The 23,420-nt window shown below is 38.5% G+C and overlaps 2 protein-coding genes across 5 annotated transcripts in view; both read right to left on the bottom strand.

Annotated features, from left to right (window-relative positions):
- The window catches only part of CLCN4 (chloride voltage-gated channel 4), a 44,224-nt gene extending 36,779 nt beyond the window's left edge, over nt 1–7,445 (bottom strand). Inside the window, exon 1 of one of the 2 annotated variants that reach the window (XM_066313857.1) lies at nt 7,403–7,445. In XM_066313857.1, coding sequence (XP_066169954.1) covers nt 7,403–7,406 — 4 coding nt within the window. In that variant the 5' untranslated portion in view covers nt 7,407–7,445. Of the gene's footprint in view, nt 1–4,780; nt 4,883–7,402 lie in introns of those variants that run through there. The other variant, XM_066313858.1, reaches the window with a different exon arrangement.
- A 697-nt stretch (nt 7,446–8,142) lies between these two features.
- Nucleotides 8,143–23,420, bottom strand: part of WWC3 (WWC family member 3) — a 98,522-nt gene continuing 83,244 nt past the window's right edge. For 2 of the 3 annotated variants that reach the window (XM_066313856.1, XM_066313855.1), the window contains exons 15-23: nt 21,623–21,815; nt 17,785–17,952; nt 16,995–17,146; nt 16,157–16,316; nt 14,846–15,010; nt 13,612–13,704; nt 12,307–12,534; nt 11,432–11,559; nt 8,143–10,608 (exon numbers count right to left, since the gene is read on the bottom strand). In XM_066313856.1, coding sequence (XP_066169953.1) covers nt 10,542–10,608; nt 11,432–11,559; nt 12,307–12,534; nt 13,612–13,704; nt 14,846–15,010; nt 16,157–16,316; nt 16,995–17,146; nt 17,785–17,952; nt 21,623–21,815 — 1,354 coding nt within the window. In that variant the 3' untranslated portion in view covers nt 8,143–10,541. The remainder of the gene's footprint in view (nt 10,609–11,431; nt 11,560–12,306; nt 12,535–13,611; nt 13,705–14,845; nt 15,011–16,156; nt 16,317–16,994; nt 17,147–17,784; nt 17,953–21,622; nt 21,816–23,420) is intronic. The other variant, XM_066313854.1, reaches the window with a different exon arrangement.

The raw sequence follows: 23,420 nt of genomic DNA, 5'->3' as shown, positions 1-23,420 counted from the left end.
TCAATTTAGAAGCTTCAGGCTGAGTGAGCCAAACAAGTTATTGACCTTCTGTCTTAGTGATGAAGTTTATAAAAAGGTGTTAAAATGGCTTGTAATCAGAGTAATCAAGTTCAGACTCCTGGAAAAAGCAGAAAATCCTGAACCCACTGACAGCCCTTTTTAAAAGACATAATATTGGAAAAATATTTCCCTATAAATTGAGAAAATACAGAGGAAAGACAAAATTGGCAAATGCCTTTCCTACAATTCAAGGACTAATTGCAGAGCCTCCAAACACAAGTAAATAGCCCAGCAAACCTTCAGTCTCTCACCACACTAGCACAGGCAGGCTGCAGTATCAGAAACAGTACTGTAAAATATTGCAGCATTTTATTGTATGGCCCCACCACCACATACTACAGAGTTTCCAGCTATGATAGTGTGGTCAAGTTAAATACAGTCACATCTTTCATGTGCAGCTTTACCCTGAATAACCTCTATGGAAAAAATTATGAAGCCACAGCAGAGCTCAAAAAACACAGGGCATCAGATCACAGGGGAGAGAGCCTTGGAGAGAAGGGAAAAGCAGGAGGGAAATTTCAGGATAAATGGCAGAAAACTGAGGCACTCCTCTGAGCAAACCACAGCCTTCAGCTGCCCCTCCTCAGGCACCACACATGCTCATGGGGTGAGCACAGAGAGCAGAGCTGCCCAGGAGCACAGGCAGAGGGAGGCATGGGGAGACATGGACAGGAGCTGATACCCAGCCAACAGGGCTTCTTCCCACCCTTCCCTCACAGCCAGAGAATGAGAGGCATTCTCTTCCTCTGAAGGGTAAGCCACACACCAACATCCCACCCCCTGCTCCTTCCCACGATGACTCTTCCTTTAGAAAATTTCTTTTGGTATGAAATATCATGTGCCTACTCCCTCTTCAAGTTTTCTTGTAAAGTCTGAGTAAAATTAGTTCAGCTGCTCAGTTATGTCAGAAAGGCAAGGGGGAAAAAAAAAAATCTCAGCTCTTTCCCTGCAAGCTCCAAATTGAATTTTTGCCATAAATGGCTCTGTATTAAAAAAAAAAAAAAAAAAAAAAAAAAAAATTAAACCCACATCTCTGTTTCCAGTGAGTCTTAAAGGTCCCTCCAATAAATTTACTTGTTAGTACAGATGTTGAAGATGTGGAAAAAGCAGGAGGGAAGCATCACTGCCTCTGGAACATTCATCTGCAGTTTTGAAACTGAGCTGAAACATCTCTATTAAAAGATGCTCCTCTACTAACAGCAGAGAAGTTTGGGCAGATGAGCCTCGTGAACTGTATCAACTCCACACTCCCTTACTTCTTGAAAGAAACAAGATTCAATTAGGTTAAACTCTGGATGCCTTCAACTTCTGGGTAAGAAACTACATTTCAGGAGACAGGACACCCTGGAAACCAGCCCTAAGGGTGTAGGAGAACGTACAGTTTCTATTCTTGGTTTCCCTCAAGTCCTTTTCTTCACCAAAACAGAGGGGGATTTTCCCTTCTGAAGCCACGGTTTTTACTGCCATGGAGCTCTAAGCCACATCTGAACAGTCAGGGGGGCTACAGGCTTTTCCTTCTCATGCCAGACATAGATGAGCTTTGCAGCACCAGATTTCATGTTCCAGTGCTGCTCTTTGCCTCTTCATTCAGAAAATTTTAAGATTAAGGGGGAAAACCACGTTTGGAATTGCAAAAAGAAAAAGTGACTGTGTTCAGAGAGAGCAGAGTTGCACTGTCAGAAGGGAAGTGCCCTGGTACACAGTTACCCCTGAACAGCTCTTTCCTGAAATGGGATGTTCAGTGGCATTCAATGTACCTCTCACTGAGAAACTTTTTAAGCCTTCAGCTTGAAATAAAGCTGATAAACCCTCATTGGAAAAGCCATTCACCTGTTCTACCATGTCACTTCTCGTGATTTGAGCCAAGGTTGAGTCCTTTTCAAACAGGAGGGTAATGTTTTCCTGTTCACAGGGCACTGGCTTTCACTGCTGCATTTGATGCTGATGGGCTGCACAGCTACAGACAAATTATTTCATCCCTCTGAGATGAAGCTTCTGCAAGATGGGGAAACCCTTTCCTTGGGGTGATGCTTAAGAGCAAAATGTTAAAAGCGCTGTAAGAAGAGCAGCCTAGTGTAACCCTGCCAGAATCTCTTTTTGACATTAATAATTGTGTGTAAATTTTTAGTTCTGACAGGCTAGAGATTAATAAAGCTGAAAAAAAACCAGACACATGGTGTGTGTGTGTACATATGCACACACAAAAAATTGATTAATACACTTTATCTACAACCTCTAAGAGGAAAAATTAACACACACACACACACACATACACACCACCGCTCCGCCTTGGGTACCCTGGAAGCTGAAGCATGATGGCAAAAGCAACCAGGAAAAGGCCTGGTACCTCTGGGTGCCATGCCACTTTTGAGGGTTGAGCACCATGCTGAGCTAGGAGCTGTTCAAGCCTGAACACAACACACCACCAACCTCCAACACAAGCAAGATGGCTCTGAACTGTGGAGGACTGGGGGTTGGGAGCAACCCCTTTTTCCCTGCTATTGCACCTGGCTACAGTCACAATTCTGCTCACTTTGCCTTCCAGGTCAGCAAACAACAACTCCATGATGAAGCAGTTCCCAGCCCCAGGAGTGCTCCACAGGAGCCTGTTTGGTTCAGGAAGTTCTCTAACCCAGGGTCAACACTCTCCATCTTCTCCTATGGTCCCTGTTTAAAAGCTGCCAGTCAGTACCTTCGAAAAGGTACAACTTTTGTTAGAGAGGCCCTCATGGGCACAGGGGCTGAGCACACTCAGCCATGTGCTGGAGCCCTGGCAGGGCATCCCAGTGCTGCCAGGGAGAGCATCCTCCAGCCAGGGATGCCCCCGGGTCCCCTTTTTATACTAAATAACTCTTCAGGCACTTAACTCCTCCATCTCCGAGGGCCCCCAGCATACAGGTAAGGCTGGTGCCCTGTCTTCTTGCACAGAAGATGTCTGACTCAAACTGAGAGAGCAGGAGGACCCCTGCCCGGCACATATTTCTCTAGGGCACTTCCATACGATCCAGAGTAGTGGGGGAACCTCTCACACTTGTAGAACCCAAGTGTGGCAGCCCTGCCCTGCTCCTTGCATGGGCAAAGAGCCAAGTCTCAGTGAGTGTGGTGGGCAAGAGCACAGCTCGGCTCACAGCCAGCGCTGGAGAGAGCTCAGCCAGCCCTGACTCCAGAGGGAATCAAGAAGAAACCCAGCATTGGCACCAACAGGATGCAATCTCCTCCCCCTGCCCACGACCTCATGCAGCAACAGGTTTGTATTTCTATCACTTTAGAGGCTCAGTCTTGAAAAAACAGGAGAGGTTCTGTTGGAGAAAAATAAAATTGAAAATTATTTTTCTTTTCAGTTTGGAACAATTACTGTCTTTTTGTACTTCAGTAATTCATTATCTACTTTCCCCCCCCACACACACACCTTATTTTCTGATCCTGACATACTTGCATACCTGATCATTGGAAACCAGAATTCACCCCTCACTAGGATGTACAATCTGCTCCAGCACAGGAGATCCAAAATATCCCCCCCCCTTAATGCATGGGTGAGGACAGAGAGATTCTAGGCGTGCCAAAGTTTCACATTTTCCCAGTAGTGGGGGAAAAAATCATTTGAACAAAGAACAGGATTTGGAATAAAAAGAAAAAAAAAAAAAACTTCCCGTACACCAAGAGTAAAACATCACCTGACTCTCTGCCTGATGAAGCTGCAGCTGAGTCATCCTCTGTTCTCTGGCAAAGGCACAGAATTATTTATCACAATTGTTAAAAAATATGTAATTTTATTTTCTGACAAGTATAAGCTCAATATTAATTTAGCTTCTCATGCCGTAACATTTACATTGGAATAAAGTTTTTAAAAAATTTAAGAATTTTAAAACCCTAAAATATATTTAAAAAGCTATACAGAAAAAACCCCACAGGAAAGTCACCATTTTTTCCTTTGCAGATACATACGCATGTATTTGTACAGAGCACATAATTAAACATCCACACCAGGAAAACAGACTCTGGACTTTGCTTCCACAAATATTAAGTCCAAAAGCACGGTTTGCCATGGATTTTTCAGCCTTTTAGTGATTAGCATTTTGCAAGGGAGCAAAAATCCACTTGTCATCTCCCACGTTTCTTTTGGAAAAGGATTTTCCATGTTTATACAGGACAAGGAAAAACCGACCTTTTACTACAGCAAATTATGCAGGAAACCTGTCAGACTAGGTGATTTGAAACCACATGAGCAAAAATTAATAAAGGAAAAGCTTCTTTCCCCGAATACACCTCTTAACCCCTCAAGCAAGTTAATCCTCATTCCTTTATAAGCTTAGACACAACAACAACTTCCTTTAAGCATCCGGGGGGGAAAAAAAGCAGGGGATGCAAGCAAAACACTATTGCTGCTCTCTTTGTACGACTGAATGATGATGGCTGCTCACATAAATACAGAATTCCGCAGACACTCGAAGGAGCCATTGGAAAGTACAGGGAACAAAGGGCCTTCTTTAGCTATAAAGCTCCATCTGGCAGCATTTCTACCCGAGATGTCAGCCGGGAGATGAGCGCAGAGCCAGCGGGCAGCCGCTGCACCTGCAAACCCTCTGCTAGCAGAGAAAATGTGCCGCTTTATTTTCCAGCAGAAACTCTGCCCGGCGGAGCTGCAGCTCCACGACTGCAGCGCAAGAACAACTGGCAAATGATTTATTTTTTTTTTTTTCCGAAGAATTATGTTGCTTACCTGCAATGCAACATCATTTAGCCCAATCCCAATGATTTTAATAGCATCCTTCCTTGGGTGGTATGGCTGCACCAGCAGTGATGTCATGGGGAGGAAGCAGTAACAATCATGTGACTGCATCCTCCGTCTATAGGATATGTGATCGGGGGAGACGCACCAGCTGCAATCCTGCGGGATTAAACGCCAAGCCTCTTTACCCTGCCCTGCCTGTCCCGTCACCACTGGAGCCCACGCTGCTTTCTTCCCTCCCCAACCTGAGCTAATCAATCGTTCTGCGCATTCTTTTTGCAGCAGCAACAACACTGACATTTCTCACGAGGTAAAAGCATAGGAAGTATGCTGGGAGCATGCCAGCAAGTATTCCTGGTGACTCTGCAGACCAGGCTGCTGCTCTGTAAAATATGTAATCACAGCAGCTTGGAAATGAGACAAACTGCAATTTCACCATCCCTTGCGCTTTTCTGGCACTGCATTTCAACCTTATCCAAATTGACTTCCCCCCATCTTCTGTGTCATATTCATGCTCTGCAAGCCTCCCTCAAAGGTTTCATCCTTGTTACCTTCACTTCTTAATCCTGCCATCCATCTATCCATCCACCCCACTTCTTTTCTTCAATGCAACTGTCACTGCTAGAAAGATCCTCTCCTATATGCCAGCCTACTTTTCCAAAACATCTGCTTAAGCTTTCCCAAATACTGAAAAGCTAGAACTCCCAAAAATACTTTTTTAAAAAGGCAATTAGCCAGACTTTTACATTTTTGTTAACTGTGTACAGCATCTCAACTGTGATCTTGGGGGGGGTTGGTTGTTTGTTTGGGATTCTTTGTTTTGTTGGGTTGTTTTGTTTTGGTGTTGGTTTGGGGTTTTGTTGGTTTGGGTTTTTTTTGAGGGGCAAGGGGAGTGTTTAAGAATTTTATCCTACTCAAAAAGTATTTCATTTCTACAAGAAGGTAAGAATTGCTGAAGTTCTGACTGCACAGATTTTGAACAAGCCACTAGGGCTGTACTCTGCAAGGCAGAGGTTGTAACTGTTCTTTCTGAAGATCCTGCACGTGTCAGTATGTATGCAGTGTGCTGTATTTCAGGACACTCACCTTTCTGTACTTGAATATTGTGCAGACTGGTTTTACCCCTATAGGTAACCAGGCAGGGGGATTGTATTTCCAAGCAGATCCACCAGCTGAGTAGAGAGAGGTCTTGCACAAGCACTCATGAAAATACCCACAGGTGATTGAATGCATAGAAGTGACTTCCACTCACTTCAAAGTCAAAGGAATTCAGTTCTGGAAGACCTTTTTGTCCCAGTGTGCTTGAGCAGTAATTTACAGATGAGCCATGTATTTCTGATAGGGACTCTCCATGCAGAAGCCACACACTGGATTTTATTGAGAAATTTGAACATTTAGCTTGCTTCACCTGATGTTCCCACACCTTTCTGGAGCAAGAATCACGCCTTTACAGAAGAGGTTTGATTATGGCCTTCACACACAGCACTGCAGATCATAATCCTCTACCACTCATAGATCAGTAACAGCTCCAGGCCTTCACAACCATGTCAGTGAAATGTGGGAAAATGACACAAGTGCCAGTTTCCTGCCAGTGTCTATTCTTTGTACCCATTAAAATCAGTATTAATAGGCCAATTGAATTCATGAAGGAAGCTAAACACTGAGCACTTGATTTATTTTCTTGATAATACAACGGCAATTTCCTTCAATCAGTTTATGAGAGGAAAACATGGAAAACAGGAAGTAGCATTTACTTGGTGAAATACCTACACCTGGGAACTTCTATGCCAAAGACACACTCTTGAACACAAACACTGTACCCTAGACACAGAATAGTAATTTTCTGCACTAAACAAATGAGTGTTAGCTTCTCAATCCTACATTTTTTTCCTCAACAGACTTTCCTAAATTAATTTCCTGATTTTATCTTGTCCATTACCATGTGATCTCATTAAATCTCCTACCAAAAGTACATTTTTAGTTGGATGGTCAAACTGTAGACAAACTAAAGGGACAGAATACCTTAGTTTCTGTTTTTGATTCTCTATTGAAATTACAACAGATATGTATGCTCAAACGTAAGAGATTTTCAGAAATTTAAAGAAACCAGAACCAGCTCCTAAGAAGCCCTGAAAACCAAGAATATGGACATTTTCCAAGTGCAAGCAAATGATTTAACTGGCATTTACAGATTCCAAAACCAAATCAACTTTACTCCTTGGTATTTTCTTCCAATGCTACTCAGTCAATTGAGTGATCTCAGAGAAAAAAATATATTCTTCACATGATGTTTTGGACAAAGCTGCTCTTCCTTTTGTTAGCTTGCAGTTTCTCAAGTCTCTGTAAATGCTTCTTTATTCCAAAGACTTACAACACTATAGTCATAACAGTGGTTGGGGTCAAAACAAGATGTGATGGACCCTCTTCCCTAAAAATTCAAACTTCAGTTTGAACATCCACTGAAAGCAAAAGACATAGTTTATCTAACTCATTAAAAACAAAATTCTTTTTATACTGCACTTACCTTTAAGTCCTGCAAAGTGCTTAAAAGAACTGCAGCAAGAAATACAAATAAGACTTCAGTCTTACAAGAGAAAACCCAGCCCAACATACCCATTATAGCTTCTGTTGTTGCTCCTGAGGGCAGCAAGACAGGGATGGTTGCCGTTCCAAATGCCTATTTCTAGCAGACTGTTTAAAAATAACCTAAACTCTGTCATACCCTTGATGCCTTGCAAATACTGGAGAGACAGGAGTCACATGTCTTTGCTATGATTTTGCCTGCTCTCCTGCAGCTTAGGGTTGCAGAGGGAAACTGAGAAATGGCTCTTCTGTAATTATGCAGATTTTGTCTCCTTTGTGAAAGCAGCAGTAAACGCCAGCCTAAAAACGTCAACCAGTGTTCTTTTGAGTGGTTTCCACCTTGGAATTAGTCATAAGTAGGACAATACAGAACTAATAATGTCAACTTGCTTTCAACACTAATTTAGACAGTGCAAATGCTTGTTAGGAGAAAAAGGCAGTTCAACATGTTTTAACTGGAGCTACCCAAGAATGCCGGGAATTTTCAACTACGACCTTCTGATACCACTGTCAACTTATCATGAGTGATAAGCACTTGGAAGAACATATCTGCCATTCCTTACACTCTATACCTCTTTCAGGACTCGAGTATAACCTCTCTAGATCTTCAGTTTCCCAGATTTTCTCTCCTACCTTTATCTGAAAATTCATTACATTAATCTAAATAACAGTGTTATTCAAAAATACGAATTTTTTTATTAAATCATCAGTAATGTGGCAAATATAAAAGACTCAAGAAATATCTTTGACATATGAGAAAACTCTTTTTCTGTTTATGGCAAATTATTTTATTTTAAAGAAGAAATACTTTCAAATAATACAAAAATGACACAATCATACAGAACTGTGACAAAAACAAGAGAGATGAATACTGAATATGATAACTCATTACCACATCAAGACAGAATTCATTATAGCAGTCAGAATCACAGACCCACAAGATACATCAACGACATCTCACAGCGGTCACAATTTAAAAACCCTCTGACAGAGAGACCGCTGGACATTGCTCCTTGGTCACAGAACAATTTAGGGTGGAAAAAAGGTCCCTGCCCCAATCCCTACTCAAAGCAAGCCTTATGTGATCAGCATGCTCTGGGCTATATCCAGTGAAGTCCTCATCCACATTATGGACAGAGTGCTCCACCTCTCTGGGCAACCCCTTCCAGTACCTGACCAGCCTCACAGGAACATGGTGTTTCTGTTCTTAATACACAGCAAATGGTGTCACTGCATGGTAACTTTGGATAAACTCTACTGTGTGACATCCTCCCCTGGAAATTCTGACTAACTGGTCTTTTAAAGTAATGAGCACTGAAAAGCTTGCTGGCACTAGACTTTTAGCAAAACACTACAAATTTCTCACACAGTTTGGTTTTTATCTGCATCATTTTTGAGTAAGTCTAGTTGTGCCCAAGGAACCCAATATACACCCGGCAAAACAGGCTTCAGGATGAATAGCACAAAAAATGCTAAATACACTTCAATTTCATATATATTGCTATATGATTGCAACACTTGATGCCTGTAATGACTATAGGCCATATTAGGACACAGGAAAAACTACCTTAAATGTCTGTGTTAATTAACATTTATGCTTACAATCTTTTTTCCCCGTTTTTTTTGCCTCAGTGTGGATAAGAAAAAGTAATTAAATTTCTCTTCCAGGTTTTCCTGACCTTTGACATGGTAACAGAGTCAAGTTCTTGAAAATCCCAAAGAAAACTCACTTATAGAGTATTTGAAAATATTGTGATACGTCTGTTTGGTTTTTGGCCCTTGTTTTGATTTCCTGACATAGAAAAATCTGGAACCAATCTGATCTTTAATTAAGAGACAACATGATCTTCCTTCGGGGATATTCCAGTAATTTGCAAAGTCAGTCTTGTGTTGGGCACCTCTCTTTGCAGGTAATGTATAAGTAGAAAAATATGAGAAACTCTATTATAATAGCTTAGTAAGGAAGTATTTTTACATATTTGCAGGACGCAAGGACACAAAACTGGCATTCTCGGGAATTTAGGGTGACAGTCTTTCATTAAAATGGATGGTTACAAATAAAATTATTTCTTACCAGATTTTAGCTGGTCCAACTAGCAATCAAGTGAGCTGTACCTTCCAGAATTATACACCTTCCTCCTGGAAAGTGTCACTGTTAACAGAACTTGCTTGCAGTAACTACAAAACACATCCTTTAGGATGAACATGTGTTTAAGCACCCTTACTTAAAGCAGCTGCTTTCTGAAATCAGAACACATGTGCTTTCCTGAAGCAGATGAGAATCTGTAGAACTGTAGAAATTACTGTAACAGTCCATTAGCAGGCTTTCCACACAGCTAACTCACACTGCTCCTTTAATTCCCTTTTCATTAAACAGCAAAACAAAGACCTGTCACCCTTTTCCTTCCCCCGTTTAAACTGAGGATCTAGTTAAGAATATAAAGATACTTTAGACACAACAGAAATGAAAACAATCTATTAGTGCACAGTAAGAACATGCAAATGAATTCTGCAATGCTTAACCTCACTTCTAATTAGTGTTAAACACATTGCAGGTGATAATATTTTGCTATAACACAGACAGTGCTAAAGATTACAATGTACATAATAAGCTACAGATAATAAAGCTGAAAAAAGTGACAATTTTAGAACATAGTATTTTCATTTCAGGTATCAGAAACAAAACCAGCTCAATGGTTCCATTCTACTGTATGACAAATACTGAGGAACAAAATTTCAGTCTTAAAATACATCTTAAAGTAGGTATTTTCCTTCAAGGAAAAAAGGCACTATAAATAAATTACACTACAGTGAATTTGCCTGAACTCACTTTGTTTCTGTCTTCCAGCCTTTTAAGTCAAATAAAACAGCATAAAAACTGTACACGCTCTTAACAGGATAGTCGATCTTTTATAAAATAAGTTGTCTTCAGAGATGTCAGTTTCACAACAAGGAAAAACCAAGCCTTGTTGCAGTCGCTATTATAAAATATATATGTATATATATTTATATATATGTTTTTGTTTATGTTTACTTTTTTAACTTTTTTTGATTTTTTACAAAACGTGTATATTAGCTTTTGCACATTTTTTTTTTAAAGAAACTTGTCTAATCTAAGAACTTCATTAAAATAAAAGCGATAAATACTTCATGTTTACAATGCAACATGTCATACATCATCAGCTGGCAGAGGAGGTATGTTAATCCTTGGTCTTGTAAAAAAAGCTATCTTCTCTCTGCGACCAAAACAAGAGAAAAAGGAAGTAAATAAAATTATGCCTACATTCCCCCTCCTCCCCACAAGAACATGGTTTCCTTACACAGGTTAATGGTTAGAATTTGTTATTTCTGTACTGAACTGGTCAGTATTTGAGTACAACAAACTTCCAAAAACTACTAAACCTCACTATATACCTCTGGCAACATTCCATTGAAGACAATTACTATTTTTGAAAACGTAGGTGGAAGCTTTATGCAACTCGCTGAACTTCAGTCATAGTTAATTGTAAAAAGACTTCACAGAACAAGTTCTGCAATGCCAAGTTCACCCTTGTACGTTTTGCAAATAATGTTTACAAAAAAGAAGGAGAATAAAAGATGGCAACTCTGGAAACAGAGTCCAAAGAAAAGGCTTCTTGAAAGAAAATTCCAGCATTACTGAGTAATTTTTAGGGAGAGTGTGTTACTGGCAATTTATATGTATTACACTAAAACAAGTATTTAAGCCCACAGGCTGAAGAACTGACACATCATTTGGACTTCATAGCAACTAGGCTAAGTTGGAAGAATCATCTAAGCTATGTTTGCATTTGAAGCTTTTTTTTTTTAGGTCATGTATACTAGAATTGTAACACTGCAATTTTACCTTACCTTTGGCTCTTTGCAGAACAAAGCATTCAAAGAGAACTCATGTCCAAATCCAGATATAGCCTAAAGTTACTGGTTAATTACTCCTGATTAAAATCAAAAGACACATAAAATTTAAGCTAAATGTTTCAGAAAGCTTTAACCTGACTAATGAACTGTTGCTATACTGTTTCAGTACACCTTACCACTTACCGAAAAGTCTGCACCTGAATAGGTTCTTTCTGATTTTTCCCACGCAACTGGTATATTTCTTTTGATGCTTTCTTTAGCATCTTTTCAGCTGCTTGCTCTTGGTGATGTTCAAATTTGGTCTGTCTGGTCTGAAAATAAGAATGTAATGCTTAAAATGGGCAGGTGAATAAATAAAACAGAAGAATATCCACAGTAAAAGAATGGATATTTTCCCCCTCACCACAGCGAAACCACACTAATACATTGTCTGAAAGAGCTGATCATCTAGGAACTATAAATGCAAAAGACTGAGTTGTTTCATTTATTAATGCTCTTCAGAAAGACATGTCATAAATTAACAGAATTTACTGCACATAGATCTGTCAAACCAGATCTTACTATAAATTTAGGCTCAGTTTTTGTCTCTGATAATCCAAGGACAATTTTGTCTGTTGTCCAGTTTTGCCACCTTTTTCTACAACTTCTTTCTCCAAGAACAGGAAAAAAAAAAATCACATACTTAAGGAACATCCCAAACACTTGCAAAAGAATAAATGTCAAATCAGCAAAATTTCTTTTAAATACCAGAAGAAAGAAAACTACTAAAGTTCCAATAAATACCTAAACAAAAACAATTTAACAACAAATAAACAAAAATCCAGAACAAAACAAAAAGTGCCACTGGCAAACAGTGCCATTCTCCAAAAATTGTCCTCAAATTAATACCCAGTTCGGTAATAATCAATGTAATAATTTTTATTGTGCTAACTTCAAGAATATAAAAGAAACATTCACTGCTTAGATTCTGTACAAACAGCTCTTTAGACATCAAAATGAAGACATTTTAAAATGAGAAGTTTCTGAGCAAACTGAGTGCTTATGTCATATGACCATACCTGCCTTTCCGCTTCCTTCAACAGGTTTCGGAATCTGTCATCCCGAACGACCCAGTGGGGTAAATCTGTCTGCCCTCTGAGCTGGGCATCTTCCAGACGCTGTCTCAACTCTCTTAAAACACATATCTCCTCATTCAGCTGTCTCTGTCGAGTTCTGGATGCCTGGAGATCCAGCTCCAGGTCTAAGGATGTCCTTGCCATAAGTTCAGCCAAAGACGATCTGCAGGACTGTTGAGTTACAAGGATTCAAATAAAATGCACAATATATTACTCTCAATATAGTTTACTGGTCTGTCTTTAGCTCTATAGACCATACGTTTGCTGTAGTTACTTCATACACAAAGTCTTTTCCACATGCAGGTTTGGAGATTATTTACATTCCCCAGAAAAGGCTAGATAATGGTATGGTACATTATGCACATATGGTACAAGAAAACCTTTACTTAGCCAAGTTTTTCAATTAATACTTTCTACTCCTTCCTTTTAGAGTTTCCTTTCAACTTACAAATATCTACCTAATGAAGTTTATGGACTAAAATTTCATGTTATGATGATAATAAAAGAGATGCAATAAGAAAAAAAGCAGTGACATTATGACATCAGAAAAATACTGTACTGAGCAAGACCCCTCTTAAAGGGCTTCATGCAATATTGGTTTTAATTATAAATTTAAATACATTAAATGTGTTTTATATACATTCTGAATAAAAATGGGAGGCATGGCTGTCCACCTGCCTACAACAGCAAGGCATTACCTTCTGCTAACCAGACTACATTTTATGTCATTTCTATACACAACATTAATGCCTCATCTGCCCTTCTCTGCCCACTTGTTTGACACATGAGAAGTGGCATGGGAGCAAAAGGAGAGCTTAATCTTCTCATTCCTGAATACTTGGGTCTCAAATACTATTATTTGTAGGCTGTATGGGAGGGGAGATGTCACAGTCATACACGTCTCTAAATCTGCACCCTGCATCATAAACTTGATTTGGAAGATTTATTAAACTTTACATCAAAATCAATATAAATTCAGTCTCCATTAAACTAACTTTCATCTGTCACACTTTTTTTCCCTCCTTTAAAATTGTTCACAACTTTATTTAACTTCCTTATGTCTACCTTTTAGCTTAGAAAGTCCAAAACAAACCCAAAACATGCACCCTGCCCCAATTACATTGCAGAAGTTTTGTACTTTTCCTAAAAGGATCAGAATGTGCCTGTAGACATCTAAAGCTCTGAAGTATAAAAGTACCAATGTCCTAGCCACTTAATGGAAGTTAAAGACCATTCTCCTGGGCATACCTGCTTATACCGCAGAGTGCGCCTCTCCAAGGTGTTCCGGATGAAAGGGGACTTTCTTGGCAGGGTTGAACTGTCACTGTCACTGCGATACAGCTGATTAGAAAAGACATTAAAAAGAAAGACTGCTTACAAGATCATCTTCATTAAGAAATGTGAGTTGGGTTTTTTTGCCTTTGAGATTTCTTTTTTAAAAATACACTGAAACTATCTTGTTTTAAGCAACCTATTTTTTTTTCAGTTATTTATAAACATTTATACATAACAGTGCTCATATGGTAGTTACAATAATTCAAGAAAACTTACAAACCATCAATGTTTTACAGTAAGTTTCACCAACCATTCTACTAAGTATCCAAAACAATCTAACCTAAAAAAAAGGAATGAGGACTCAAAAGCAATTACAGTTAATCCTAACACATTTACTGTCATGGGTACAAACAATACAATCTCCTACTTTTCCCCCGTAACGTGTTTTAAGTAAGTACAGGTTAAGTAAGCACAGAATCTAAAAATCATTTCCTGAATTTTCAAACTCAAGCTCTCAGAAGCTTATGAAAAAGTACAATCGAAGTTATGATAATATTTCACCAATATTGCAAAACCAACACCCATGTATTGATCTGCAATACCATAACTCAACTGCTGATAAATCTTCTGCCACTGAATGCAGCAAACAATAAATGTGACCTTGAAAACTGCTGTGCTGGTCCTCAATTACTTGCACCAGTGCACCCAAGAATCCTATGTCCCATAGTAACAGGCATCTTGCATCTTATGACTGATATTCATGACAGCAATCAGTTGTATGAATATTTCTGCAATAACCCTAAGATTAAGCATGAAAAAGTGTCCTTTCTCAAACTGTGATGTATGTGAAAATTCAACATGGCTTCTAAGCTTACTGCTTATACACCTCATTAGATAGCACTGGAAAATCAACCACCCTCACCTAACATCTAAGGTTGCTAGGGATAAGTGCTTAATATCTAATTTATCATAGATCCTTAAATTTCAAATGAAATCCATCCAGGGAAAAACTCGTAAAAAGAGTCAGGGAAATCCTTCCCCACTGCATTGTTTAAGTTCCATTAACAATTAATCATTAGTAATATATATAATAGTAATAAACGTTTCTTATAAATTCAATGAAATCTTAAAATAAAATTATCAAAAATGTATAATATCCTTGTGTGTGGAGGCCCCTTCCCCCTCCTCCTCTTCAGCCTTTACTCACTCTGCAAACATATTGACTTCGTGCTCCAGGCGAAAAGGTCTGGGAACGAACAATTGTGCTACTGCGAACAAAAGCAGAACCCCGTGGCCTGCGGCTGGTTCTCTCTTTTGGAAGAATAGCAACTTCTTCAGGAAACAGATCCTCAGTGTTAGTTTCCTTATCCACCTAAAATTTCAACAAAGGAACTTTTTTTTATTTCTTCCTTATTTTCTTCTCTCCTAGCAAAGACAATCAGACATTTCAACAATATCAAAAGTAAACAACTTGCCCTGGTAGCTAGATTCAAATTTTCATGAGCCCTGAGAGGATGTATCACTTAACTTTTGTAAAAATTTTAAAATTGGGTCATTCAAAATTGTGAGATAACCTTTCAGAAGCCTTTGCTGGAGCAGTAACAATTATGAGATGCAGTTGTATCACAGCTGCAGAGCACAAGGACTGCATTCAGGATTGGCAGTTGGATATTACCCAAACTACCACCTGATCCCCAGCCTCAACAGAAAAAAACTGAGTCACCTTTCAACAAGCACAGTGAAGCAAGTAACCACCTTAAGGTGGTTACAAGAGGAACTTAAAGGGAGACAAGGAAGGAAAAAGGAACTGAAAGACTGTTCAAACAATTATACAAGAACACTAAAATATTCAAAAAGACAGAAAACACAGGCTACTCTAGCAAAGCTCCCGAACTTTTAGAAAACTCACTCCTCAAAAAGAGGTGTGATCTTCCCTAAAGGCAACATAAACAGTTTATATTCTTCTACTTCAATGAAGTCTGTTGATTTCAGCTTGTGAAGAATTCTTTTCAGTGTCTCATATCTTGACTACAAAAGATTTTAAATACATCAGTTTCAGCACAATTATTCCATGTTATTGTAACACTGAAATAGTAACAGCAAGTCCTAAAATTTCTTTCTTCACAATTCCTTTCAAAATTCTTACAGAAATAAGAGCACTGGAATTTGATCATGATCTTTTCTGTTACAATTTCAGGTAAATGCAGAAATTTATACAAATGGCTATTTATAGATTAGATAAAGACCACAGTAAAAATAGCTTGCTTTTTGATATAAGCACCAAATACTGTTCAGAAGAAAGTAGTAAGAAAACCAAAAACCCCAGCCCTAAAGAGTGAAATTCTACCAACTCAATAGCCATACAGCTGTCATGAAGTCAGTGCTCATACAGGGCTGCCAGTGTCATTGCTGATTCTTTTCCCTCCCGGCCAATTCAGACTCAAACTCCAGGCACAGCAGTAGCTCATTGTGCCAGGCAGGGTGGCAGATGTAGTGCTGCAGTGTCTTCTCTCATTACCTTTAGTGGTGGAGGCTGCATTTTCCCAGAACTGTACTGGCCTGCTTGAGTTGCAAACATGTGTCCAGCTAATGGATCCCCGCAAAACGGCTCTGGGTAAGGAGGACTAGTCTGGGTGCAATTACTGCATCCACTGTCAACAGATTCTGCTTGCCAACTCCTAAAGTCAGAACAACACAGGAATTTCACAGGTGTTAAAAAACCCCATGCAATTATGCATTACATTTGCTTACTACATTATCTAAGCCAGTTTATAATTTTAGAGTATCATTTCTCCAATAAAAATACAGTATTTTCAACAGGAGAACATAGCACATTTGCATTTCTGCAAATGCAAATAAGCAAATACATTTCAATGAAAAAAAATTCACCTTCCCTAGTTTTCTTAAAGCATGTGTTCTGGTCTTTATAACAATACTAAGAAAGCAATAACAAAAAGAACTATGCAACTCATGTAACAAACCAGGAGTATCATTAGCAATTAAACCACAACCTTAACCTTAATGTCCCCTGTCACCATTAAATTTTATTTACTTTTTCTTAATACAAGGCTGTCACAAACTCCAATTACAGTTGCCTCCCTAGCAAAGTTTCTGTCTGATATAATGCTTTCCCACACCCCAAATTCCCTAAATTCAACCAGCTATTCAAATAAGGTTTCCTCCTGTTCGCAGATAATGACATAACAGAATTTTATACATGTAGCACTAACAGAGAGCAAATCTCAGAATAAAGAATGACTGTTTTTCTTGCTTTATTTCAGACTATACCCATAGTGTAAATATCTTTGCAGAAGTCAGTTATTATCTGTTTGGTGGGGTATTTAAACCATTTTCACCTTTCTGATACGGCTTCTGCCTGATCTTCCTTTCTTTCCATCTCCAAGATTTCCTCTTCTGTGTACTCCAGTTTCACTCTCTCTTCTGCCAGCTCTCTCTCGACTGCTTCCAGCTGGGCAGTCGTCCTAGCTAACAGGGCTGTCACTGCATCCTGAAAGGTAAATTAATTAAAACTGTTAGAACAAACCAATGTACTTAATGTGTATTATTCAGAGAAAAAATAAAAACAAAGCCATCATATGTTCCTTAAAAAACAAAACAAAAAACGAAACAGTAACCAAAAAAATCTGAATCTTCAATCTTAACAACCCGAAGTATATGGTGTTCAACTTGTCACAGAAACTGGGCAGACTTTACTTGACTGTGGAGCATCATCCAGCACGTTAGGCCAAAAGAGACCTCTGGAGGTCACCTAGTCTGATGTGCTGCCCAAAGCAAGCCAGGCATCATAGCCAAGTCAGGCTGTCCAGAGCCCAGTCAAGGGCAGAAAACATCACCAAGGATGGAAATTGCACAACCTATTTTGACAACCTCTTCATGTGCAGCAGCAGAAACCTTTTAATGTGTTTTAGCTGGACTAGAAATATGCATACAAACATATACAGGGTACTACTTCAAGCACATGTCCCCCATAGGACATGATCTATTTTTCAATTAGTCTTTTAAAATCTAGCTCTTGCCCCAAGAGTTATCACTTCCTGTAATAACTCAAAAACCTCCACCCAAGGTAAGATCACAATCACCCTGCTAGTCAAATAAAGTAAACAAATCACTTTTTTAGAGCCATACTGTTTTAACTGTAGTTACATTTCCAGAAGACTCAGGAATGCTGTCTTCACACTGGCTTTTGGTCTTTGCTCTCTGGGGCTCTGAACCAGTGAAGATCTGAACAGGGTACCAGTGAAGCTGCATCTCACCAGAACTCTCTGCATCTGTCAGGTTTATCTGAGCAATGCCCTGTAAAAAACCAAAAAGCATTGACCACAATAGGATACACATATTCTGCAGGATAGACACTGTCTCATTTAAAGAGTATTTTATTTACAGAGTAGAACTCCCATATAACCAAATACTACTGTCTCTTAAATAAAGGGACAGTTTTGTTCTGTTGTGTTAAGATGTCTAAGATTCTGAATTTCTTGCCCCTTTTTTTACTGACAGGAATAATTGGAGTAGATAGTTATTTTTTTGAAAGTTGAAAAATAAAATTTGTATGACTGATGTAGATATAACTGAAACCTGATAGCAATCAATATTTTATTTTTAAAACCTTCCCAACTACTACTTGATTTCTGTATCTGCTTAAATTAATATCACTTTAATAGTATTATGTTAATTGGAGGGCTTTTGAGATAACTGTATTCTGATACCCTTCTACTTTCTGGTCCTCAGAAGCATGTTTCAAATGGAAATAAAAAAGTTGTGTAAACCAACTCTTTTTACTGTCTATTTATATCATAACGTAGTCAAAAGGGCTATAAAGCCATTTTTCTACTTTCCAGGCCATCCTTGCATCTCCAAGATTCAGGCAAAAATAGTTGTAATAGAAGCTTCCCACTAAAAGTATTTCAAACTTTGAAGTAGTTCTACTCCATTGAAGAGCGCTCATGTAAGAAATTTCTCAGTGGTGTTCACCCAAATGATAAGAGCTGTGAACAAATCCATGCTGCCTATTTTATTTATTTGGTTTTTTTTAAACAGTTCACTAGCTGCACCTACCAATGGTTTTATAACAGTCAGCCTTTAAGTACTGCTTTTTGTTTCTCTGGCTATCTCTGCAACCTGTTTATGTCCATGCTAATGAGCCACAAGTTAAGAACATTTTCTTTTGTATCACTGGAAAAGTCCTGTAAAAACGGCTTTTATCTCTCACAAATGAAATAACTGCATACAATGATTCTAACAACAAAGGCAGTAGGAAATACAGACGGAATCTGCATTCAACTTTAAGCAGGTAAAGAAACAGTTAATTAGAAAACAATAATAATAAAAAAAAATCATTGCATTGTTTTTCCAAGACAAATGTTCCCTGCAGCTCTGTTTAAACAGGTGCATTGAGAACAATGAAGAAAAGTTTTTGAGACTAACAAAATAATGTGACATGGGGATACAGCATGTTACTGAGAAAGTTATTTCATGCCAGTATATCAGAGGCTACAGAGATGCCTTTGCTTTTTTCTGTATAACATAGACATCTTCTAATTATCCACTTGCTCTGATGCACTGGAAGATATAAATGTGTACCATGTAATCACACTTTTGCATCACAATTTGAAAATGTTTAAGACACGCTGAGTTTCGTTTAGGAGGTAGAAAGTAAAACTGTTTTTCCTGCCAGCAGTATTGGAAGAAGCATAGGCTAACTCTTAAGACACTTGACACTGCCCTATACACTACATTTATTAGGCAGCAAAGCAAGTCTGCCAAGAAGCTGCCTCTACAAAGGGAATCAGGAATTCCTGAGTGACTGAATGCTGATGAGTAGAAAATCACCATCAAACTCAATCAAGAATTATCAGTACCGAAAGGACTAATTAATATTTCATGTCCACCTCAAGATGAAGAAACCAAGGTGAGTCTGCACGAGGTACATAACGTGCTTGCTCTGATGAATTTGTTAACAACTTGGATGGCAGAACAGTAAAGGTATTTATGAATATCTCTGTGATGTCTGACAGATGTCTCTTTATGAGAAAACAAACAGGATTTAAAAATCATGCTAAAAATATAGGACAAATGTTCTGAAAGTAAAACAAAAAATGCAAAAAACCGAAGTAACACTCAAGAAGAAATCAAATAATTTAAGACACAGGGAATAATTGGTCAGGGCTGTAAAAGATGAGAAACTGAGAGTGAAGCAGCAATGCCAGGTGATTGCAAGAAAGGCATTCATACTTCTTTTATGTTTTAACATGAACTAGATATGCTAATCATGGAAAATAACAATTCCCCTACCTCAACATCGATAAGGCCACTAGGGAAGAAATAAGCCAACTGAAGACAGAAAAACATCTTTCAGCCATGCAAGGCATAAGAGTAAAAGGTTGATGAAATGGAAAGAATATCCCCAAAAGTGTAATATATTTATTTCTTTATAACTGAACGATTTCCCTGATTTTTTGTTTTTAAATTCCCTGTTAGGTACAAGTATTTATATAAATTAGAATAAATTCCAGTTTGCCTTTTGCTTAGGAAAATATTACACTGGCATAACCTAACTGAAAAGAAAGCAGCATCAAGAATTTGAGAAATATATGCATTATTAAATAGATAGGAAAAACTGCAATCTCAGTGGAAGACATCTTGAAAGACAGAGGCCTTGTTGACAGACACCATCACAGCAGTTCCAAAGCGACATAGCAGGTAGCAAATGATTTCTCAATTTGAGAAAATGCTCATTCTCAAATTACAGCTAAACAATGATCATAATGTTTAAATACTCCAATGCACCTATCTTAAGAAACTGACATTGTTTCTCTATTTTTGAGTAGTACTGCAAAACTACCTTTAACTATGTTACCAATTACTATTGACAAAGATACTTCTGACATAACCATATTAAGACCATGGAAGAGAAAAAAACATCCCTACCAAGAAAATCTGAAGATCTATTTTTTTTGTAACTCAATAACAGCAGTTAGAATAATAGCATCCTAAACTTAGATGCACTTGTTTCAATAGAAAGATACTTTACACTTAAATAACTATTTAGCTTCGAAGTGGAACAGGATGTACCAGTATAAAGCATTTTACACCATATATACACAATATATCCAGCCTGTTCTTGAGATGTTTTCTCTTTAATTACATTGTAGACAAAACTTCCTCCTGCAGACAAGACCTCAGATCCATTTCTATCAGTATTAAGACCCCTGTTTATAGGAGATGCTACTTAGTTTTAAAGGTGGATTAGCAAACACACATTCTTGATCAGATCTGCTCAAATAAACACCTCTTATCCACAGCCCAGCATAACAGTGAGATGCCTATACCTCTTAACTTCTTTGATAGGCTTAAATTTTTTTTTCACTAACCCATTCAACCCCCCTCTGGAATGACAGCCCACTCACTTCAAAATAGCCAGGACATCAGCCTCAAGGCAGATTTAGTTATGCTTATTTGTATTTGACAATAGCTAAATGAAGCTAACATTTAACACACCTGTAGTTAGCACTTGGTATGTCAATCAGTTTAAAGAAAAACACTGAGGTAACAGAACTGTTCCATGGCCACTATTATCCTGCAACAAAGTTAAGACTGATGTAATAGTAGTCCTCTTCATCCAATGTTATATGTACCAAGGGGTCTGTAGTTGTTACTTTTTTAGTAGGAATCTATTTGAATGACACAGATTCCTCACAGAGGCATTATAGTATCATGCAGAAACCTAAGTCTTTAGCAAACTGTAATCTCAAAGCTGCCAGATGAAGTCTTTTTTAAAATCTCACCTCTTTATTTAGAGAACTACTCTTATATATGTGAGCAAATGGACACATTGACATATAACTCTATCAGAAGTTCTTATGGAAAAATTAGGTCTTCACATTCTCTTTTTAATCTTAAAAAATAATTCCTCAGGTAACTTTAATTCCTCATATCACATGGCTTTTAAGAAACAACCACTTACCAATAGTTCTTCTTGTTGCAGATGATCAACTGAACAGATATACAGCTGCAGTGATTTTAATTTCAAAACACTTGAGTGCACAGGGATTCGGAACACTTCATTAAATATTAACGGAGTTTGGAATTCCAAAGCTCTCGAGCAGTAAGTGGTTGGTGTGCCTGACTCAAGCGGTGGCAAATAAACTCTCACATGACTGGGAACAGCAAAATAGACAAATAGCACAATTCAGACAAAGAAAGCCATTTTGCATTTCTCAAAATCAAGCTAAGCAAAAGCATCAGTGTAACGTCTACAGTAAAAATTTGTCTTGAGATCTCCTCATCACCAGAATTTACTCTGCATTCTAACACAGAAGATCTGCAAAGCTGATTTCAAAATGCTGTAGTTTTTCAACTAAAACCTTTTTTTTTTAACTTGGTGCTTAAGCAGAGGCACCAAGTGGCACTTGAGCTGCCCTGAAATATCTAAGGCATCTAAAACAAGCTAGCACTTACAAGAGAATCTATGGTAGAGCTACAGAGAGCCTCTCTCTGAGCAGCAGCAGCTGGAGGCCAGGTGCTGTGCTATGCTATTTCAAATGGAAACACATGCCTATGTTTAGGCAATTGAATTGTCTTGTAAGTATCACCGATCCATTTCTTCCTTCCACCCACTAAGCAGCCTTTTTTCCTCCTTAAGAAATTAAGATGGCAAAAGAAATCTGCAGTCACTGCATCTATCTACAGTCTCAAAGCCAAAACCAAAATCAACAACCATTTTCATCTGACAGCATAAGCAGCAGAGCTACGTAAGAGAATTGTTTCCATGTTCTCCCTGTCCTGACTGCTTGCCAAGCCCCTGCAATATCCTATTCCTTTCCTCATGTCAGTAAAAAGTTTCATGCAACTGTGTTGTGACCCAGATTAGAAAACTCATCTGGGTTAAAAAAGATAACCCAGCTAAAAACCCACAAAAGCTTCGGGATTAAAAAAACCTGCTCCAGCTCAGGGGTTTACTCCAGTTGACACATGGCTGCAGGAACTCTTATGCCACCACCAAAAGAGAGGCTCACACTGGCAGACAAATAAACGGTCAGAGAACAACTGGAAGAGCTCCTTATGGTGGAACTGCAGCACACTGGATTGTGGAGCATCAGTTGAAGAGATTCTCATGCTGTAAAAAGGCAGAGATCCAGCTCCTCTGCTCACTGGCTGCTGCAGGCTAAACTTCCCCCCAGCTGCTGCAGCACTTGATTCAATCCATGTACAGTTGCACAGAGGAGTTTACTAAACTTGATAAAAGCTTCTTCTGCTTCCTGGTAATAGAAACTTACTTTTTGACTAATCAATTCACCCTGCAGCAATGCAATTTCTTGATTCCAGCAAAGGTAGGGTTGAGAAAGATGAAGAAAAGAACTGCATTTTGAGTCACTGAGATGCCTGGATGCCTTGACGACAAATACCCAACAAACCCTCTGGATTAATCTTTTTCTTTGGTGACTCTATTTTACTACCTTCTTCAGATGATGCTTATTTCTTTTTCTGATGGCAAGGCAACATGGCTGAGTAATACACAATACTCTCATTTTTCCCTATCATGTGCCCTTACACTCACATTGAAACAGAACAAAAAAAACAACACTAATGTACTGGCCTACATGAAGAATTCCCACTGCAGTTTTGCAGAGTTAGCATGGTGAAGTTCTCAACAAAGAACAATTCATTCAGAGAGATGCATTTCAATTTAATACTTCTGACCAAATGACTTGTTTTACAATATTTAATGTAAAACAATGATGTTTTACACAATGTTACTGTTA

The sequence above is a fragment of the Sylvia atricapilla genome, chromosome 2 (genome assembly GCF_009819655.1).
Source record: "Sylvia atricapilla isolate bSylAtr1 chromosome 2, bSylAtr1.pri, whole genome shotgun sequence".
In the NCBI taxonomy this organism is placed as follows: domain Eukaryota; kingdom Metazoa; phylum Chordata; class Aves; order Passeriformes; family Sylviidae; genus Sylvia; species Sylvia atricapilla.
This window is presented reverse-complemented; position numbering and strand designations above follow the sequence as displayed.